General features: G+C 40.6%; 1 protein-coding gene across 1 annotated transcript in view; it reads right to left on the bottom strand.

Annotated features, from left to right (window-relative positions):
* VWF (von Willebrand factor) overlaps positions 1-22,841 on the bottom strand; it is a 148,782-nt gene that overhangs the window by 117,484 nt on the left and 8,457 nt on the right. Inside the window, exons 6-11 of the mRNA XM_009675425.2 lie at positions 18,704-18,828; positions 11,137-11,353; positions 8,918-9,040; positions 6,813-6,924; positions 4,623-4,669; positions 311-447 (exon numbers count right to left, since the gene is read on the bottom strand). Of these exons, the coding sequence (XP_009673720.1) occupies positions 311-447; positions 4,623-4,669; positions 6,813-6,924; positions 8,918-9,040; positions 11,137-11,353; positions 18,704-18,828 (761 nt within the window). The remainder of the gene's footprint in view (positions 1-310; positions 448-4,622; positions 4,670-6,812; positions 6,925-8,917; positions 9,041-11,136; positions 11,354-18,703; positions 18,829-22,841) is intronic.

Below are 22,841 nucleotides of genomic sequence, written 5' to 3'. Positions count from 1 at the left end.
GGGGCACACCCTCTTCTGCGTTTGTTTGCTCAGCTGGCAAAGAGACAGAAAGGTCTCATTCTCGAGATCTCTTTATGAATTCAAATCTCCAGGTAGCCTCCCAGGAAGGGCAGCAGGAAAAAACAAAACCCTTATTAACCGAGGAGAAAGAGTGTATCTGTTATTTAAACTAATTATTTCAGAGGAAAATTACTTTTGTTGACGTGTCCATCTGCAATTCATACCATACTCCCACAGCCCTTCCCACTCTCTCAAGAGTGTGCACGCACGCACATACACTCACACACACACCCCCCACAGGTGCTGTTACCTGGACAGTCTCGATGACAACAGAAAAGGAATTTTCCACACAATCTTTGGCAAATAAGTACTGACAAATCCCGCTGAAGGTGAAATACTTGTTGTCGAAGCTTTTGAAATGGGATTGGCCAGTGACGGAGCACTCTCCTGAAAAATGCATAGAGCAATTAATCACTTCAGTGCCAACGGGGAGCAAAATAGTGCCCTTATCAAGTCACAGAAGGGGAACAGGGGTCAAGTGGCCACAAGACCCATGTCCCCTTGAGGCTGGAGAGCTCAGGCAATATACTTATCTCGCTGTTTACTCCTGCATGTCATCATCAGTGTTAACAGTAGCAGCAAGAAAAGCTGGAGAATATGGTGTAAATCACACCCAAGAGCTGAAAAAGTCTGTATAATTTTACAAAGGGGTACATTTTTAATAATTAGGATGCAAGAGGACAGTTTAGTTCTTTGCACTGGAGAAAGTTTGATCCTTCTGTAGTACGTACTTGAGTGGTCCTGGAAATTCAGTGCATTTACTCAAGATTTCCTCAGCCTTGGTCATATGCAAATTATATCAGTTTAAGTAAACTAGTTGATTGAATTAAATACCTTAATCTAATTGGAATTTGGCTTAAAGTATTTTAATTTCTACCTACGTGGGTGCTGACGGCACTAACCAGTTTCAAACAGTATTCCCCACCTTTTATGTAGGAACTGTTTCCCTCTTTCTGCTCCATACGCTGGGCCATGTTACTTCTTTACCTCTATGCAGGGGCTTCCAACATCCTGCCTTAATACACTTTAAAATCTCTTTTCCTTAATCCACTGTAACACATCTGCATACATGGAGCAGGCTGCAGAATGTAGACGTTTTTACAGAGTTGAAAAACAAAATTGGCAACAACACTTTCTGGACTCTCACTGCTGCTTTGCTCTTCCTCTGCAGAGGTGCCTTATTCTGAGTTTGTGTTACACACTTGTGTCTTGGCAGATTGTGAGCCCTGTCTTTGTCTCTCTACTGGTGTTTTCAGAGCATTACCGTATGGTTTTATCAAGGCAATAGTGTCTGAAAGCCTTCTTCACAATGGACTCCTTTAACACAGCCCAAAAAAAGTGTTAATCCCTTTGTTGGGCTGCCTTCAATACCAATGTCTTACTCTAATATTAAGGTAAAAAAAAAACTTATTAGGACGAAGAGCTAGAAGACAATCACGCTTGAAATCCTTCCAAGGGCAGAATTTACACTGATCTTTACTCTGAACTGTTATCGTAATTAACGAGCCAAAAAGAAAAATCTATAGTTATTACTTACTTAAATTATAGTTATTATTTATATATCTAAAATCCTTATAGAATAAAATGGAACTCCTACTTGCCCACTATTCTACTACAAAGAGGCCATTTAAATACATCAACCTCTTGATATGTTTTTGCAAGATGTGGCTCATTTTTTGTTTCCACAAAGGCAGTATTCAGATACCACAACTGGGATTCAGTTTCTTGTTACACTAGGGTCTCTGCAAACACAGAGGAGGGCTCCAACACCAAAGAGCTTACAAAGAAATTCTTTCATATGAGTGGAGTATTACACTTACATACAGTCCCACAGCAAACAAGGTGGGCACAGACCTCCTTGTAGAGAACAAAATTCAGGCGCTGGCCCTATATGAGCAAACCATTTGCAAAGGATGGAGAAAAGATAATGTCATAAGTCAGCAGGTGAACCCCATGACTTATTCTCTCTTCACTGCCTTCTGTTCCACAGAAGCTCTATCTAATGCATGTCAGATGGAAACTTCCCTCTCCAACAGAGCGTACAGTGTTAACAGCTTTAAACCATCCTGTACTGAAGAAAAACTTCACAGATCCTGAGGACTCCTATCCTTGCACAGCCGCAGGTCACTCTTAAGAAGAGTCCTCCCGCTATGTTGTCAATCCCTGGAGAGGAAGGTGTCTTAGTATTTACTGGCTCACCCTAAAATCATACTTGCTAGTAGACAAAACTTACATCAAAGGTAAAAAGATTTATTCTACTTGACTACAGAGTCAATTAACTAGTTACTACATTAGGAAAAAAGATTTAAAGAAAATGAGTCACAAACCACCATATGCTGTGCAGTTTGATTTCCAGGTGTTTTCTGCAACTAAGAGCTGACAGAGGAGGTTTGCAGCTTGAAGAACTAAGGTCCGATTCCCCAGAGAGATCTCGGCCCTTTGGCATTGTTCCTGTAATTGAAACTTCTTACCTGCGGCAAAGTCTCTTCTTAAGGATCCCTCTATCTACTGCATTTAGTGTAATGCATCTCATGGGATTTCCTGAAACTCACAGTCTTCATAATTAATTTTATTATGATATCAGCTTGGGAGCCTCTTGCTAGTACTAATCTTGCTAGTTGTCTGATACAGCACTGGCTTCTGAAATACTAGCTCCAGCTGGGCAACCAGCTTATCACCTAACTTATAGCTAGGCAATTTATTCACACAATGCAAATAAACTCCTTCTTGACAAACAGGTTGGTAAAAAATAAAGGAATTACCTTGAGTTTATAAGTCTAAGTACATAAACTTTCTATGATACATGACTTTAGAAATACGTATTATAAAAACACTCAACGAACAATAAAAATATGTTGTGATATTGCTTCAAATAAAGAGAAAACGGGATAGCTAACAATGTAAACTTGCGTACTGTTCCTATCAAGGACTGCTACTTCAGGAGGCTTTGCTGCCCTGCCAAACTGTCTCAGTACAGTTTTTGTACGTTAGCAGGTACATGTACATCAACTATATGTATAGGACCTTCAGTCTTTCTTATTCAAGACTAGTTGAAAAATAACTTGGATATGCAAACTGAAGGCACAAAAATAAGCTACTTTTGCTTTTGACTTCTGCTCATCCTGCAGAGCTTCCCAACTCAGAAAAAGGCAGTGATGCTATATTCCTTCTTCCCCAAGCTATATATCTGATTACAATATCAGGATTATCTTCATTTCCATAATCATAATGAAGAAAAAATGGCTGGAGTTGAAAATAAAAATTTCGCCCACATATTATTTATTTATAACAAAATTAAGCTTAGGCCATAAGGCTAAGATTTATAACCTAGACCAAAACTGAAGTTAGAAAGACCTAGTGCTCATTTGTAAACATGTTGTTGTGCATTAGCGAAAAGAGGTGGAATCTCCTGGGGCTGCATGCTTGATTTTGTTTGCTGGACCGTGAGTTTCCGTGCACTTCAAGAATCTTTAGTGAACACCCCAGCAAGGGGCTTCTCACCAGCCTGCCTGAAAACTTCATTTGTATTTTGACCATTTGCATACCCACATTTTTTTTTTCTGCTAACATTTTAGGGCAAGTGCTCTTTTGGTCAGGAGAGAATGCATCACTGAGGGATCAGGCAATCCTACTGTGAATAGAAAGGTAGACTTGTTGATTTTTTTTTTTTTTGTGATTCTCCCATTTTTGTGGGGGTTGCACATTGTGGGGATCTCATTTCAAAAATATATCTGCTCTCCTCTTTCCTGTTTTGCCATAAACCTAGTCTCCTTCTCAGTCCTTCTCCTCTCAGGTCTCAAAAACAGAGAGCCGTGCTCTGTCCCTGCAGACTCCTTTGCAGAATGCAGGAAGAGCCAAATGCCACTTCAGGTCAAGCAGGCCTTTTCGCAGCTGAACATAGCGTAGGGACTTGAGCCAGGCAAATGATCACAGACCTAGGTGAAGTAAATCACAGACCTAGCAGAAGTAAATAAGGAAGAAGGTACTTTGTTGGACAACACACAGTAGGAAAAGTCACATCCCCTGTGCAGGTGAATAACTGGGACTGCAGCAACAGGTACACGTGAGTTTGGAAGGCAGAGTAGGAAGAAGGACAGTGCGAACACTTCCTGAGCCACTTCTCCAATGTGTCACCACTTGCTTAATTCAGGGAGGCCACCTTCTCAAAGGGGCTGCAGCTGCTTGGTCTGTAATGTGACATGTAGAGCCCTAGTCCACAGGCTACCAAGAGTGATCCAGTCTACTCACAGTGCTTCAAGAAGTCCCATCAACAAAAGTACGCAGATTCAGACAGTTAGTTACACAGGAAATGGTACCTGCTCAAAGCAACCCAACCGTGCTGTTCCTCTGAGTATACAAACCTTTATATCTTGGTAAACTAACTAATGAAAAGAGGAATCATTCTTCTTACCAAACAGGTATTTTCACTGGTGCACATAAACAAAGTCTGGCTTGTCTCACAAGGAGAAATTCCAAAATATGACCCCTGCTTGCTTGCAACTAGAGCAAGCAAGTAAGAACAAAGACAAGTTTTCCCCCTAAAAATATTAGGGCCAACATACCTGGGCATTCTCCATTGCTGCAGATCCAGATGCCTCGTCGACAAATGCTAGGAAACATATCATTACAAGTTAGGGAAGAAAACATGAATTCAAACTTTCTGTTGCAACTTTTTCCCAAATAATTGAAACATAAGCCCCTGTTTCATAAAAATTAGACCAATCTCCAACAGCTTTTCCACCTCCGATAATATTTTCTTAATCTACCCATTCCCCGATCTCTTCTTGTTCTCATTCAACAGCAGCTGCTTTTGGAAGTGTGGTAATATGAGCCCGACTCGTTGTAAGACTTCAGAACTTCCTCCTTTTTTCCAAAGCTTTGTGCTTACCACAGTTTTCAACTATATTCCTCTGATATGGAATGAGTTCTAAACAATATTCTCAATATTAATTTCTATTAATAGAAAAAATAAAGTTGGAAGGGACCTCTAGAAATCCCATAACACAACCCCTCCCAGCTAAAAGCAGAGTAACTTCAAAGCTAGAAAAAGTGGCTCAAGGCCTTGTCCATTTGGCTTTTAGAAATCTCCAGGGATGAGGTGCCTTTCTGGGTACCTGTTCAAGTACTGCAGCAGTCTCAGGTGGAAGAATTTTTTTCTTATGTCTAAATAAAATTTCCCATGTTGCAGCTTGTGTCCAATGCCTCTTGTCCTTTTGCTGTGCAACTCTGAGAAAAATTTGGATTTTTCTTCTTACAAGCCCCCTTTAGGTAGTGAAAGTTCCCCCTTTAAGCAAATCTAGTTCCCTTTGCTTCTCCTCATGCCATAATCTCCACTCCCCAATCACCTCCCATGTCCTCCAGTAGACTCTCTCCAATTTATCTTTCTCTCCCTTGCAGTGAGGGCCCAACACTGGACCCAGTACTCCAGGGGCAGCCTCATGAGTTTGACGTAGAAGGCAATAATGCCTTCCCCTGACCTGCTGGCTGCACTCTTGCTATCACAGACCAGTATGCAGATAGCCTTTATCACTGTAACAACACACTGCTCACTTAAGCTCCTCTTGCTTAGTTGCCATCTCTAGGCAAGTTAGAAGGAGGTGGACATCTGCTTTAATGTCTTTGGATAGTGGATTTAGTGCCAAGTCCTAGAAGTACTGCTAGTAACCAATAACATGCACTGATAACAATTAAGATTGCTGTCATTCAAGCATCTTTGTGACACCATGCCAGTCTACCCTAGAATCTCCAACATGCAATAAGTTTCAAAGGTTCTAGATTCTAGTTCTTCCTTTAATTATCTCAGCCCTTAAAAACCATTCATGGGGGGGTCACATTATTTGAGATGGTCCAATGTGGAGTCAATGGAACAATGTCCTACACAGCAGTATCAAATTTGAACAGCAGGAAGCATTCAGGCAGCACTGATCTCCCAAGAGTGCTATAGCTGAACAATGTGGTCAGGCTCAAATCTGATGAGGGCTCCAGAGAAAAAAGATAAAATGCTAATGTCATGGCTGTGGTTCATACTCTGTGACACACGGTGCAGGTAATGAACAGTTTCTGCTTAACTGTGATGACGCACAGACCGTCTTTTTTCAGCATATGGTAGCTTTAACTGAGCCCCTCTTCTGTGGTGTAACTGGAAACATCTGGGTACAGACTTGGCTGAAATCTTTCCACAAATATGTTCACACTTATACATACCAGCTCAGGAATACATTACTCATTCCCCTTCCTTTCTTTGGACAGCTATCCTTCCTCTTCAGATGGGCATTCATGAGTGAAAGAAAAGTCATGAGCCCTGCAGCTGGGAAGATTCATTAGCTTTGCGAGAAGTTCCAAGGACATGATTGAGCTAAGTCCTCTTGGAAAGAAACTTGGAGCTGGGTTTAAAGGAGGTTAAATAAATGTAGGAAGTCAAGACAAAAACATTATTGCTGACACTAACCAGACATGGGAACCTGCCGGTTTGTCTTATCCACAGGAAACAGGTAGTTCTCTACTGTTTGAAGGAGTATGACCCTCACATTGTTCTATCAGACCAAATGTCTCTTTAAAAGTAGAGCTGATTTTCTCTTTGTGAGCAGCTCACTTCTCAAAAGGGGCTGGCATTTCCAATAAGAGACCAGGTCCTTTGCCAAGGAAAACAAGAAAACATATACAGAGATATCTAGATAGATCACAGTCACCATATTGGTGTGCAGTATTTATCTAGAGCAACAGCAACCACATTGGAGAAACATTGAATTTACCATGAGTTGCAGTCCCGGGAGATGGTGAAGCCTGGAGGATAATGTTTGCCAGAATGGATGCAGGAACAGTCGGAGTTTTCAATGCAATGTTCACCATCAAGGAGCTTCCCCTCTGCATAGAGCAGGTGACAGCACATATACGTGCACATACACATAGGGACATAAACACGCAAAACAATTAGATTTTCTAGTTCTTTGCATGCTTCTGACATTTTATCCACAGTTAGTCACTCTCACATAGCAATTAAGAAGGAGGCTTGCCAAAAAGCCTCTCGAGGGCTGGTGACTACTTCCGTTCCAGTGCCGTCTCTCCCTCCAGTGAGCTGAAGAGGGCATTTCTGGTGCTCGCAGGGGAGCTCTTCACTCAGCCAGTCCCCACATCCAAAACAGACGTTACGACATACACAAGTCAAAAACAGGGAGCTGCAGTCAAGCTTCATCAGAGCTAGTCTGTAAATCTGACTGTTAGAGAAATACCTAATGGCTGCTGTGTGTACTTAGGAAAAGCGTAGCCTGCAAAGGATAAATCCGAGAACTAACAGAACTGACCACAGTAAAAGGTTTCCAGACAGGTTTTGTTTCTGTCATAAGAAGAGAGAAGAGGAGACAAATCAGGGAATGAAGGAGCAAAGCTGGACAACAGAAAAGTCTAAGAGACAGGGTCTAGGCAACAGGAGAAACCTGTAACGGGTTGCATTGCATTCTGGTGTGGGGCTGTGGTTTCAGGTTGCAACTGCTGCCGGAAGTGAAAGGGCTAACTTCCCAACTTGCATTCGACCACTGAAGTTTCCATATAACACAGCTATAACAACCTATTCTATATAGAGAATATTCTATTTTACAAAGACCGTCTGAGGCGCAAGGTAGCTACAAGATGTGTCTGAGATTGCACTATAAGCTCACAGTACAAGAAAGGACAAGTGTCTTTCTCTCAGATCCCCATGTCAACAGATAGCTGACATTCCCCCTTTTTAAAAAGAGCTGCATACCAAAACATTTTGATCATTGGAAACACCCTTCTGTCATCTCCGGGGGACTCCTTCCAATCAGCAGCAGAGATTTTGGCCCTTTTGCCTGGCAGCAGCAGTCACCACTGAGGGTGAGACACAGGTAAGCCCCTTTTCTTCCATTCTTGCTATAGAGCTGCCTGGAAGGATCTTCGCTGTTGAGAAAATCCTTCCGGGGAGAGATATTCAAACAAGATCTGAGCATTAAAGAGCAGCATGGCTCTCCAGAGAGCACAGGAGAACAGAATGTCTGTCATTTTTCCTGGCAATTGTAATTCCATTTGCAGCAATTAAAGTAACCATGTGGTACATTTAAGAAAAGAAGACACGTTCATTGAACAAATCCTTTTCACTCTTAGAGCACTTGAGGGAAGCAAAGAGAAGGTATATTCTTCACCCTAAATCCCAGATTTCCCTATTTGTTCTGTCAGATCCTTCTGGCTTTTTATGAAACTCATGCAAAAGTCCTTCCTTGTTAACTGTGCTCCAAATACAGTAATAGCATACAGAAAATTGCAGCCAGAAATAAATCTCTGCTCATGTCATTGTGTAATAGACAGACGAGGTAGATGGTGAAAAAAATAGAAGTGCCAGCTTGGCTGCCACCTTTAAGCCAATCCGATCTCCTGTACAATGAATCAATAATAATCAAAACTGTTCATCTGAAATCCTGAAGATCTCTGGAAGTGTGCTATGAGCTCTGCATATATTGCTTTTCCCTAAGAAACTCCTTCAGTGCATTCTCTGCTCTTTCTTCCGGTAAGAACTGGATGCTTCCAACCAAAAGCAATTCAGAAATCTAGATATATCAGAGGTATTGAGTGCCTCACCAAGAAAGGAAGGTAATCCTGGAATATTAGATAGTGCTGATGGTTTACAAAAACCTTTAGTGTTCAGCTGATTTTAAAAAATGGCCCTTTCTTGGAGGGAGCATACAAGCAATATAGAAAGTGATTTATTCTAAGGCATGGCCCCAGAAAAGAGAAGTGTTTCTGATTTCAAGAAAATGTAAAGAAAGACACAGCTTTCCTTCTTCTAATAAAATAGGTAGTACCACTGCCAAATGTTTCTCTGTAAACAATTCAGTAAATAAATTACCAGGGCAGCTGCAGCCATCAACACATTGTCCATGACACACTTCATTGATATTCAGGCTCTGGCAGGTTTTGGCACAAGGAGATACACACTCCTTATATGCCATGCCAACTGGACATCCTGGCCCTGAAACAATTACAAGAAATTAGAAATGCAAATTCCTCAATAACTCTTAAGCAAATAAATCCCTTTAATTATCAAGGACTGAACCGGAGAGACCCCAAAAAAGGTCATCTTCTCTCCAATCAATGATTTTTTTATCAGAAACAGAACATTTAAGAAATGCTTGATTTTCAGTTTGGTGCAATAGCAGCATCTATTAGCTTGTGTATAAATGCTTTGAGCTTGAAACCAATTTATTTGCTAATAAATCAAGTCTGAACAACTGAATCCAAGCAAATTAAGAACAATGAAACATGGAGAAAAGTCTCGCAATAATATCTAGGTAATTCAGATAGACAAACATATTCTGTACCTTCGAGACACACAGTTACTCAATTCATTTGTGAAAGCACAGTGATGTCTGATGTTTCCAGAGAGAACTGGGAGATGGCTAAGACTCTGAAATCCCATCTTCTTCCACACAGAATTACTGGTACAGGATAACCTCCATGCTGTGGTATCTTTACTGCTATCATTATCTATGCCAGGCTGTTATGCAAACACACACTACAGCCATTCCCTCATTTTGATGCATAGACATATCCCACAGGACTGCATGGGCATGGAGTGGGAAGAGAAGATTAGAGTCTGCCCTTTCACAGTAAACCATCTAATGAGGGAGGTGGGTGGGTAATAAAGGCAGCAGTATTGCTCTCTGCGGTTCGAGGGCTCGGGCACCAGCTCATTCTAGCATACAGCGTGCCCAACATCAGCACCATGCCAACGCAGCAGCCTTTTGTGCCTCCAGGACCATTGTCATCACCTCCTGAGAGAGCATACTAGTATAGACACTCAGTAATGGAAAGCTAAGCACCCACTATGGCAGCAGCCATGGGCAGTACCTCTCTTTTTTTTTTTTTTAATCCTTGGAGAAAACTTGGTTTGTGAAGTCAGGAATTCAAAAGACTCATGGGAACAGAGAGGGGTTTACTTCACTCATGGCTTTAGTTTTGGATTCATGATACCTTTCAAAAAACTGGGTTCTCTGGCTTGCACTATGCTCAAAGAGACAAGGTTTTATTTAACACCTTTATGCTCCAAAACCAAGGAAACAAACTGCTTCTAGAAATTAGGCTCTTCTTTGTTGTACATTCCCTTGAACAACTGTCTGGCAATATCTTCCTGTCCTAACTATAATCTGAAGGCACTTTTTTCTTCAGTGGTGGTCATCAGCAAAGTCACTTTACTAGAGAAGAAACTTAGCTTGCAAGTGATGTCAGTGCAAATCAGTCAAAGTCACCTCATGAAATCAATTCATACAAACGTGTCGAGAAAATTGTCTTTCTTGTACAACATAGAAATGAGGAGGAAAATCGCTGAGAACAGGGTATTAGAAGATACCCTTATTTTTTATTCATTTGTGTATTTCTGTAATTAACTGGGGTTTTCCAGTGGAAGCATTGTTTGTATGAACTCCTGCATGTTGGATGCAAACATGGCCTTTCCTCTGTATAAAGGCAATCCATTCCAGTCATCCTAAGCACTTCCATGTTGTGAAATCTTAGCAGAGGTGTGATCAGGACCTCTAACCTAGGCAAAATTAGGCTAATAAAGGCAACTTCTCCATTCCAAATTTTCAAGCCAATAAAGGATGAAAAATTTGCCATTACCAAACAAAATCAAAGAGAGTCTTTCACGAGGATGCTGTCTTACAAGTACAGATTGAATAAGGTCACAGATCTGAACCACATATGAAGTAGTTCCTGAAAATCCCAGTTTATTACTTTGTGTATTAAATAAGTCTTCACTGACTTCAGGTTCCCCTAATATACCATGCGGGAAACTGTAGCAGCTCAGAATCTTCTTCCTTTATGGTTCAAACAATCTTTCTCTAGGGAAAACAACTTCTAGAGAAGAGGCGGGTGACTGGGACCTGAAAGGGGGAGTGAGCAAAGGCACTTCAGATAAGTGCAAGTGATAGACACTTCAGATTTTAACTTGCATGCCTGAATCAACAAGCTAAAAAAGCACCAGATGCTCTCAGCTGCAACATATAGATCTGCAAGTCAGACACGATCTCATTTAGGACAGGTAGCTTAGGAATAATCCTGTCAACTTACTGCAGGAGCTCTCTTCAGGCCACCCATCTAAAATCACTCCTTCGTGAGCACAGCTTCTTGCATAATCAAGGAACACCGAGCAGTGACAATCCATGCGCTGGGTACAGGAACAGATGTCTTTTTCACAGAGATCAATGTATGGCTCTGGATCAACTCGATGGTGGCACCGGGAGAAAATCAAAGATGTCCTTAGTATCTGGCAGGTTTCCATAATGCCCTGCATGACAATGCAGGGCAAGGGAAAAGGAAAAAAAAAAAAAGAAAATGTATTGGTTACTATAGGCTTAGGAAGAAGGGAGAAAAATCAGCTTTTGCAAATTGACCATTGTCAGTGTTGTTAAATAATGTCATGATTGGTTTCAGAGAGAGCAGTGACCTACATCCATTTATCCACCACATCCATACATCCACAGAGGCAAGTTAATATACTGATTAATGTAAAATAAAGAGTGTCATATAAGAAATGTTTTGCTCGGAAATATGTCAATTAATCTCCAAATGCAAGGAGGCAAGGAGTGCTCACTACCCACTCAGGAACCAGAGCCAGTGTCTGGAGTATCAGAGACATGCACAGCCAGGGAGAGGAACTTAAGATTAATCTAATTAAGAAAATGGACAATCATCTTTTGGATAAGGAGGGACCAGAATAAGTTTCAGAATAACACTGACTAGAGTCTAAGGAACCAGATGAATTGATTTCACTGCATTGCAACGTGCTCCTGCAGCTTGCTCTCATCGAAATATGTTCCACATGCATCCATTCTCCTCTTTCCCACTTCTGGTCGCGTGCTCTTGTTACTCTTGCTTGTTTAGCCAATGCACCACAGGTCAATTTAAATCATATAAATGGCAGAAAAATAACCCAGGGAAGAAAAGTGATCTTTTTCTGCTCCTCTAGTGAATTAAATCAACTTGGCGACAGCTAGTACAAGGAGAGGAGTACACAGCTGAGATGAGGAGGAGAGTACTGAGGTCTCTCCTTTTGGATGGCAGCAAGCTATTTTGTGACTTAGCTGCATGTGAAATGTAACCTAAGGAAAGATTAGCTTATGACTAAGTTCTCTGAGGGAGGTTCCTAAACAGACTCTATCTAATGTTAACATCTCAGGTTGCATCAATAAAGTCTGAGCTCTTCAACGCAATCTTTTCAAAGGATAATAGTGAGCTTAGATAATGAGAAAGATTTTTTGTCTGATACAACCATAGCATAAGCAGTTGAAGTATAACTTTCTACTTCTTATTCATGAGCTGTTTATACAAGCGGTTGTAATAACGTTGTATATTTTAGGTGTTATAAACATTTGGGGGGGAGGGGTTGCTCAAGTTAAGAGTGGTTCAGAATAACAAGGTATTCCTTAGAGTACCTTAACAAGTGCCTGAGATGACAGCACATAGAAATTGCTGTGTTCAGAAAAAGGGAAAAAAAAAAGTTGTTTTCATTTATTTTGGGGATGAAAAATAGGAAGCAGAAAACCACAGAGCTCAACAGATGTATTCTCTGAATGTCAGATAGTATATCTGTATAGAAAAAATGCTGAGCAGAAAAAACTTTATTTGATGAAGACTGTTTTGTCCAGGTAATCAGTTAAAGCTTGTGCACGTCTGAACTGAGAAAAAAGCTCTTGCAAAGTCACATCTGACATGAGAGAAAACGAACTAACCAGAAACGTCCAGCCCATTGGGAATATAGTCAGGGCTTAAAGTGCACAGGAAAGAGCAATGTACACAAAGAAGTCTTGATCCTGCTGAGAAAGGCCTCAGGGAACTTAAAGCGATGCTAGCTGAACATGATCAGAATGCTCAACATGACTGTCCTCCAAAACGTCATTCCCCACCTGGAATAATTCTGATATCCAGATATCAGCCATCATGCTGAAAGAGCTGGAAAAAAGACTATAAGGAGCAGAGCAGAAAATGCATAAATAGTGGTTGATGCTACTCTAAGACTATATAGAAGTAGGAGAAAGCTGAAAAATGCCCTAAGGCTGAAAGCAATAACAATAGAAGCAGCCAGAAGAGCTATTAAGCAGAGCTTCCAGATGAAACTGATGCACTAGAAAGTGAGCCACGCGGAGGATGAAGAGTAGAGCAACTCAGGGATCAAAGCCCTGATCCAGATACTATTAAATGCAACAGCAAAACACTACATGCAAGTTAGTCCTTCTAGGCACCTTGTTAATAAATCTTCTTAATTAAGGTAATAGCCTTGTTTAAAAGGTGATATACCTCAACTGTTAGGTTGCAGTAGAACTCAGACTCCCATAGAGTCTGTATAGTCTACTAAATCCAAGGTATTGGTAAAAGTAGAGGAAATAATCTTTTATTATTGTGTTGATTATAAAATCACTAAATACCTTTTTATTTTCAAGCATAAAAATAAACAAAGAAAAAATTTTAAATCTTTTTTCCTATAGAGTTCTTTGTTCTTGTTCGGTAACAATAGACTGAGTTCTAGCTGATTATCATCAAGAAACCAACTGTGAGAAATCAATAAACAGTACTTTTTCTCTAGCTAAAGGTTTAGCTGCCATTCAGATGGCTTCAGATTTCCAAATGAGTTTATACTAGAAATCAGAGCCAAATTTGTCTTCTTTTTTAGACATATCCTGTCAGGGTGTTGCGATGAATTAACAGACTTAAGCTGCAAAACTAAAAATTCCAATTAGATATAGGCAAAACAAATCTTCCCCATGAGGATAAGCACTTTAATTAAACACTGGAACAAGTGCCTGTGGAGACAGTGGGATCACCATCCTTGGCAGTCCCAAATTTCACTGGGCAAGGCCCTGAGCAACCTGAGCTAGGATAGCCCTGTTTCACGGAGGGAGGTTGATTAGAAGACCTTCAGCAGTACCTTCTAACTGAAAAGATTCTGTGAATTATTTTTATTTTGTCTCCTTTCTTTTCTTTTAGCTTATTGGTCAGGCCGAATTAATAGAGATCCTTATTCTTTAACTAAGAAACAGTACATGTACATGGAAAGCACAAGAGACTGGCAGTCTCATCCACTGCTGTAGTGTTCCTGCTTACAGTGTAACAGTCCTGGAAACTGCTCCACACAAAGAAAGAGCCCCCTAAGAAGAGCAGCTTGCAAGATCAGGGATTAAGGCCTCAGGCTGAAACAGTAGTTAGAATATAGTAGCCTGCAAGATTAAAACGTCCAGAAAGCACTGGAATATTTGAGAGACAGGTGAAGGTCTTGAAATTACTTCCTTATAATAGAACCGTATGAGTTCTATTTTGAGTGTTTCTTTAAATGGGTTGGTGGTGTCCTGGTACTGGCAACAATTAGTGACCACAAACTTGCTGACTGTCTTTCTTCCCCTTTCTCACCACACAGAACTGTAGGCAGAATTTTATACATTCCTCCAATTTCTGCGGCATTGCATTCTACGGCTGCATGAGCTGCATTTGTCAAGTCCTTAGCAATTGTCATTAAAGAGATGTAACCTAACAAGTAAAAGAAGGAAGCAGAGAGAGTCTCTCTTTCCACTGAATTTAAAACCTGCGGTACACAGATACACAGAAGTGTTTCTCTAGATTGTTCAGGAAGGATATACCTTGGTGCCATAATGGGTGTAGGATATCAACAACACTATTTCTTACCAATTTCAGCAAGAGAATTTCAAAAAGAGCAGAAATTAGTTGAATTCTAATTTCATCTTAGCATATGAGTCACTTTCACATCTAACATGCTATTGTTCCCTAATAAGAAAGAGAAAAAAGAAGGAATATAGTGAACTGTGGCCTCCATACATTTCCCTTGAAAGTAAAATCTAGAAAATAAAGACAACATCTAAGAACACATAGAACAATTCTAATGCTCTAAGACATGGATATATTTGCTTTCAGGACTACCTTGATACCACAGGTATCCACCTCATCCAGTTTTATACTTCAAGATCTGTGTGTTACCCATGTTGTTAGTCATCTGAGTGATTGTTATTGGATTGTAGTACTTAATTGAATAGATAGCCAAAATCACACCCACATGGTGAAATAAATGGATCAGACTAAGCAGAGGAGTTCATTCTTTTCATTAACTATTTAAACAGAAATAGGAGAGGGCAGGGCATGATGGGTAGGCTGTAGCTCCCTCCCTCCAATACTACCAGTGTTCAGCATGTTTCCCCAGTCACAAGACCAAGAAGCTACCATGCAGCAGCACCATAGAGATGGCAAACCGGGTCAATTCCTGGGAGGGATATACATATATCTGAAATGGAACCATATCTCCAGGCAGAACAATAGATAGGCAAACACATATAAGTGTGTATGTGCTTTGGAGGTGGAGGACAGGGAGGCGCCCAAAGTAACAGCAGGGTAGTAACATGAGCAGGTTCAGGACCTTTGACTGACACAAGGCAGCATTAATCTAGATGAGAGCTCCTCCTTATACATGGATATGAAATTGCCCACACTTTCTGTGATTGAAAGAGGTGTCATGCAGACTCTACAGAACTGGTCTGCTTGGGAAGAAGTGACATGAAGCTCCAAGGAAAAAAGAGGTAGGCATCAGGAGCCCTTCCTACACCTCCCTCTCCAGTGTGTTGGGAGAAAAGACGATATGAAGGACAAACAGGAAGAAGGAAAAGAGGCATACCACAGACCCACAGCTAGGACACTTCCTATTCCATCACCAGCAGCTCTAGTTGACCTCTACGCTGGCAGGCAGGATTAGGATTTGTGTTCTCCCATACTCACAAAATCATCATCTCCTTGCCCCAGCCCCATCAAAAGTTCCATCTCATTTTAGCCCATATCTGCACAGTTTTCAAGCAGACTTTCAAAATTAAATCCTGAATTGCCCAGAATACTACCCTCACCACCTCCAAAGTCTGTAAAAATCAGAGCAACTGTTTGCATTCTAGATAAGACCAAAAGGACTTTCTATCTTCGCTACGTTTTACAAAGATATTAGAAGGCATCTCTTTAAGAATGCTCTTTGGGCAGCTGTTCTGGTAGCTGTCATGACAGGGGAAGAAAGGGCAAAGAAAACTCTAGATCTATACTGAGTGGGGAGCATGGGGGAGGAGGAATACACTGAACCAAAGCTATTGTTTTCCTTACCTAACAGCTGACTGACTCACAGAGAGAAGCTGCAAGACGTGGGAGATTTACATTCCGAAAGCTGAAGCGAGCAAACAAAGCAAGCTATTAAAAAGCTCTAAATTCTTCAGCAGGCACTCATTTGGCTGGACTTCTATTAATAGCACTGTGTTTATTCTTGCACATTGAATAAATTAAGCCAATGTTAAACACTGTGAGCTCACAAACTCATATGAGAGAGAAGCTAATTTCATCTAGCTAATTTTTTGCTGGAGAGCAAAGTTTATCCAAAAAAGCATCAATGTTTAACATGATCTATATAAAATTCACATTAATTGCAGTCTACTGTTCAGACAGTGTTTCATCCTGTAGTTCATCCTGCATGACACTCCCTGGCCTTAGATACAATGCTGACATTTTCTGAACTAATGCAACTTGTTTTAACAGATTGAATATCAGCTGCCCTATGAGTTACAAGAACCAGCTCTGTTCTAGGATTGTAACTGCTTTTAAAATGCAGTTCTGTCCATCAGGACATATCTCAAGAGAGACAAAACCTGTTGAAACACTTTGATTTAGTTATGCAAATCACGGCCCTTAGGTTTCACACAGGCACAGCTAAAGAGATCCAAGTGCTATTACTTAAGTCAGGTTTTTAATCAATCTAGAACCTGACAGAAATGCTCTGCACAAAGAGGTTCAGCTCTAGAAAAAAGCATACACCCAAGATCTCCAGCTTGTCATTATTATCAGATTTCCTCAGCCAGTTTTGCAGACTTTGCAAAGCTGAAGCCACAGTGCTAAGAGCATGTTTGGGTGAATTTCAGAACATGTTTCATACAAATACTCCCATTCAAAAGGTTAGGGGATATATAAATAGCTAGAAGTTTGAAAGCTTATCCAAGTCTTAGTTAGCTTTTTCTGGATAACTAGGAAGCTAACATCCAAAGTAGCTGCAGAGCAGATACGCTGCAGGAAGTACTACTACACCTCAGAAATCATTTCAGTCCAGTTCAAAAGTATTGCTCTACAGGAGTTGTATAGAAAAGTACTCAGAACTAATTTCTGATCTCAGTCAATCAGGTATAAATTACATCTGATATCCATAGAATTATTCTGATTTAAACAGACTACCTGAGAGCAGATGCAGACTCTAAATGGATTAAAGCTCAATTTACAATGGCAATCACAATCTGTAATACCATATGCAGTCAGTATATGGTCAAAGCTGTTTTTCCCAAGAGATGGTGAGAACCTCTATGTGTCCACCTCATTTCTAATGGGAACAAGGAACATGTTTATACTTACAGAAGCTGAAAAGAGGAAGGTTGATGCAGCAAAGGGCATCACAGATTTGGCTGAGATGCAACAGCTCTGCTCTTCTTCAAAAAATTAGAGCTACTATCTGTATGTGTAACTGGAAGAGCCCCCTCCTCCTGCCAAGGGATATAACCTGGTGGCCCTGAGCCTTTGCAACACGTACGGAGAACATCTGCTCTGACAAAAATAGCCTGCCTGAAGCATCCTCACTCTGGTGACTCCCAGGAACATGAACTGTTACAAATACACAAATACTATTTGCAGTGCTGATGCCAAGAGAGGCTTCAGAGCTGATGTTTTGTGTTGGCGGAACCAAAGAAGGAATTAACCAGCTAATTCTATAGGCACTACTTAAACACACGTTTCCCAAGTAATACTGAAAGCTTCTTTGGCAATCACTCAGACTTTAGGCCAAAAAGAACTGTTTTTTCATTTGTTTATCTGTTGGGGAGGGGAGGAAGGAGGAGGAAGAGAATGCACTATGGTTTTCAAAAGAATTCCAACAGAGAGGATAAAGCATTAGAGAAAACTATGTTAGCTACCTGGGGAATAAACTATTCCTTTCTCAACACTGCATGCAGATAAGACATTGGTCATAACATGCAACATCTGAGGTCATATCTCTACAGCACAACACAGAAATTTCTTTTCATGCAGAAATCCTTGAGCTAGCACTAGCCAAAATCTGTCAGAAGGGCAAGTAGTTATCAGGTCAGGAACAGCATGGCAAAAAAACCCCTTACAGCTGCATGCTCCTTCCAGCCCGAGGCTGACCCACAGAACTGGGTGTGCCTACATGCAGCACAGACCTCCTGCAAATGTGTCACTTCCACCTCCCATGTGCATCTGAGCCTGCGGCATTGCAGCACCCATCTGAATATGGCCCCAAACACACTCACTGTTAACCTCTTGCCAGGCTCAACAAGAAGCTCATGTGCTGGTTCTCTAAGTCTGCAGCGCTCCTTTTCAGCACTGTTGTGAGAGCAGTGCACAGTATAGCTCTCACAGGCCAAGTTGCACCTCAGGGTCCTGCAATGGATATCTTCGTCACCTTGCGTCCTAACCGCTCATCGAGGAAGGAGCACATCAGGTACTGACAGGAATCTAAGGAAGCATTTTTGTTCCCCTACACAAGGGCAGGCAAACTGACTTCAAGTGGCGGAGGACTGAAGTCAGAATCCCCTCTTGGGGCACTGACCTTCTCTGCAATGTCAGATGAAATGTTGCACGTGTTGCTTGGAGTCTGCACTCTCTTGCATTGCTTATTTTCACTGTGCAAAGCCCAGGAATTTGCAAAATCGTAACTATTTCTCACAAGGGTCCCTGTGAATCAAAAAGAGGAGAAGGACAGAGCTGTTTAGGAGGTTGAGTAACAAGCGGTCATCACTGGCTTCTGTGAATGTGGTATTCTGGTAAAAGCTGGTTTTAAAAATCAAAACTATAACATCAAAAGAATTTCTATTCCAAATAGATTGACTGTAGCAAACCACCCTCAGTGATACGGACTGACTAATCTGGAATGACTCCTCCACAGAACATTTCTAGAGTCCCTTTCTGATATACACACCATCACGCATCTTTCCTTCTTTTTTTTTTTTTTTTAAGAATTCATTATTTTGAAGCCAAATCTTTTAAATGCTTAAGGTTCACCACACCAATTTCTATCTCCCTAGTGAAGCAAAGGAAACTGTTTAAATGTGAGAATTTCCCAGCTAGGAACTGAAGAAGAACACATTTCTATATGATATTTGCTTCAGAGTGATTGAGCAAACAGTGTTCATAAAGGCCTTCAGAAGCACCTATGAGCACAAATCATTGATGAAAATTGCATTGAGCTAGGTGCTGTACACTAAGTACACACTCATGAAATATACGTGACACACGGAGTAAAAAGACTGTTCCCAACCGAAGGGATAAGCATGAAACATACACAAAGAATGCCAGCAGGGCTGAAATAATGCCGGCAGACTTTTGTAGATTTTTTTTGTACACTAGAATTTAGGGATTCATAAACATAGCATAAATTAGGCCCACAACAGAAGTCAACAGAAGATTCAGAGGAAATGATGACAGGTGAGAGGTGATAAATGGAATGAACTTTCCATCTACACAGCTGACCACAGGAAAGCTAACCAAAAAAAATGACAACAAGAAGAACTGAACCCTTTAGGCTACCACAGATTGTGAAGATCAAAGTAATCATGAAATCTAATCTCACTAGAAACAAGGTAACAAATTAAATACATCCCCCTGTGTTTGTAATAACGCAGTTTTACACACACAGTTATATAATAAGAGATAGGCTGCACCCTGGGCAATGTTACTCTGGCTCTGCATGCAAGTTCATGTTGACATTCCCGCTGCAGGTACCACAAGATCCTCATTTCCTCCTTTGAAACTGACTACGTTTCAAAGACTTTCAACTTAGTCTTTGAAAGTTAGGACAATTGTTGATGTTGAAGGGCTGGCTGCCTATTTTTTTTCCATTTTTTCCCCTCTGTTAGATTCTTTTCATCAGCATGGTGCTGATAAAGCTGTACTTCTTGTGCATTTCTTTTATGCAGCATTTGTATGACATTATTTTAATTCTTTTGCTGTATTCCATGATTGATATTTTCAAGTAAAGTGCTTTAAAAATAAATTATTTCAAAAATGTTGGTGTTTTTTGAAACCTGCTCTTCAAAACCTTTTGTTGCCAGTGCCGATCTATATATCAGCAGTCTACTACGTAAGAGCAAGCAATTTACCAGCAACTTGCTGGAGCACTTCTTCCTCCCTGCAACGTCCTGAGGCCCTTAGTTTGGGACAGGCAACACTTCACTGACCTGTGTTTGCTCAATAGCTCATGGTTCTCCCCCAGATAAGTCTCCTGAACATGCATAAACATAGGAAAATAACAAATTAAGAGAGATCACTCAGCAGTGTATTTTTCTGGTGTTATGCTTAAAAAATATGGGTCATGGAGATAAGTTATTTCTGCAGAGCGTCACTTTGGAGAGGAATCTTCAGATCATGCTCCCCCTTACATGCCATCTTAAGGAGTGTGGTAATTCTTAAATATTTCATCTATGTTATGAGGCCTAAGAAAATAAAAAAAAAAAAAAGGAGAGGGAGAATTATCTCTGGAATGTTCTGAATGCTGCAGGCAGAGAAAAGAACTGGCTTCTGCAACTGGGGCTCGGTTTCACCTGAAACTTAAATTGCATTCTGCTAATGCATATGAGGAAGCAGGAAGGGAAAGATGGTGTAAGGGAAAATATAACAAAAACAGCCAAAAAACTATGGAATTACTTAAGCATGCAGGTGATACTATTAATGGCACATTCAGGGATAGGGTAGCTTCCTTCTCTGATACTATATTTCCAACCATATAACATAATTATCTTCTTCTGTGCAGAGAGCTCCTTTCACTTTTTGATGATGTGTGATTTGATTCTTTTTTAAAAGGTCTTTTGGCTTAGCTGAGTAGTCTTCCCTCCAGTTAATGAGATGCTCTAAATTGCATTTCAGCCTGTCCTGAACCTTGATCAATTCCTGCCCCAGTAGCTGATATATCAATGTTTCAGATGTCTTTCTTCTCTGCTCTCTGCCTCTTTCCCCATCCCTCCCCTGAGCATTTATGACGCACAGTCTCTTCACTGAGGCAGCCTCACAGCAGAGTTTTGTTTTGCTTTTGTTCCTTTTATGTTTAGTTTTTCTTCTGTCTTTAAGTAGCCAAGTCTCTGTAAAAAACATTTCCTAGCTAGGGGTAAAATAAGAGCTCATTAGAGCCCTATGTCCAGAACCCTCCAAACAGCTTGGGTGGGATTTTTTTCTAAAGTACTTGTTTGGTCTAAGTCTTGACTAAAGTGCATTGAAAAAATATGCTGTCACAAAATGTAATGAAAACAAAGCCAGATCTAAAATGAGTGCTTCAAAGACCAGTGCCTGGCATGGCCCATAATAAGGCCTGATATAAGTGCAAGAACTTGCTGCTCAATAATTGAGATTCCCAAGCAGTTTGTTAGTGTGCCGTCTGCTCCTCAGATACTAGATGGGTTGAGAAGGTAGCTGTCAAAGGACAAACCAAATCTCACCTTCTTTGCACTTCCCAGAAAATTCCCATCGTTTGGTAGCCCCCATAACTTCCCTTAGGAAGGAGGCACTTGCCAGCCAGCACAGCAGCAGCGAGGACTTTGGGAGTCTCATCACAGATGTTGTCTATTGGACTATGACTTTAGCACTCTAATTGCTGCCCTTGTATCTCTGTCTATTTTGAAGAAAATATACTGAAATGTTTTGGCCAGACTGTTTTTTTCCCTTTTTCTTTTCTTCTCCTCCTCCCTTTTTTTTTTTAAGTCAAAATAGCTGCTTTCACTCATCTGATTTTCAGACAGATGATCTTCACTCTCCTCAGAAAATCAGAGCTGTCTCAGATAGGTGGGTGCTCAAAATCATTAGTTCCTCTTAAAATCTGAAACTAGTTTGCTGCTTGCTTATTTTGCAAGTCATCTTCACACAAGACAACGTGGTAATAATAAGAATCTTGAGCTTAAAGCACAGGAGTGGGAGACAGGAGCCCTGCACTCTCTTCCTGAACCTCCCACAGATTTTCCATCTGGCCACAGGCCAGTCACTTAAATTCTCCATTGGTCTGTTAACTCATTTGCAAAATACATGCAAGAACTTGTGCAAGACACTACAATTCTGTGAGTTAAGTGTGTAAGCTTTCTCAGTTGGTTATTTAATGAAAAACGTGGTTCCAGACAAGCAGAACTATTCACAAACTTGACCAAAATGTGATTAACAGTTTGGATTGAATTAATGATATGAAATATTGAAGGCATGGGCTATAAAGTCTTTCCTGCCCTCTCTGGTTCAATGAATAATTAATTAGGAATATGAATCGGAACAGTTTCAACAGAAGAGAGTAAAAGAGTCATCTCCAAAACTCTAGAGCCCAGTGATTAAAGCACTCTTCTCTGAACAAAAAGGTTTCAGCTTGAATTGTAACTCTGCATAAAGCATAGTGTGTTATGAATGCCGGTTTCTAGTATGTCAGATGAATGCCATATAATAAACACAGGTATGAGGCAAGCCCTCTTCATCTGTTCTCCTTGCAAATGACAGCTAAATTCCCTTGTGAATCTATCCCCTTTGCTTTTAAATTAAAATGTGAGAAGGAAAATGAGGTTCTTTATTAGCCCAAACAAAAGCTTTCAACTTGCCTAAAATCAAATTGCTCTTATTCCTAAAAATGCCCAGAGAATTTTGATTTCAAAACTTCTGTTTATTTGTCTAGTCACTAACAGTGGTATATATTATTTGCACCACCATCACTGTGAGTTTGCAACATG

Source organism: Struthio camelus, chromosome 1, assembly GCF_040807025.1.
Source record: "Struthio camelus isolate bStrCam1 chromosome 1, bStrCam1.hap1, whole genome shotgun sequence".
Lineage (NCBI taxonomy): Eukaryota > Metazoa > Chordata > Aves > Struthioniformes > Struthionidae > Struthio > Struthio camelus.
Note: the sequence above shows the minus strand (reverse complement) of the source record. Positions and strands in the feature narration are given on the sequence as shown.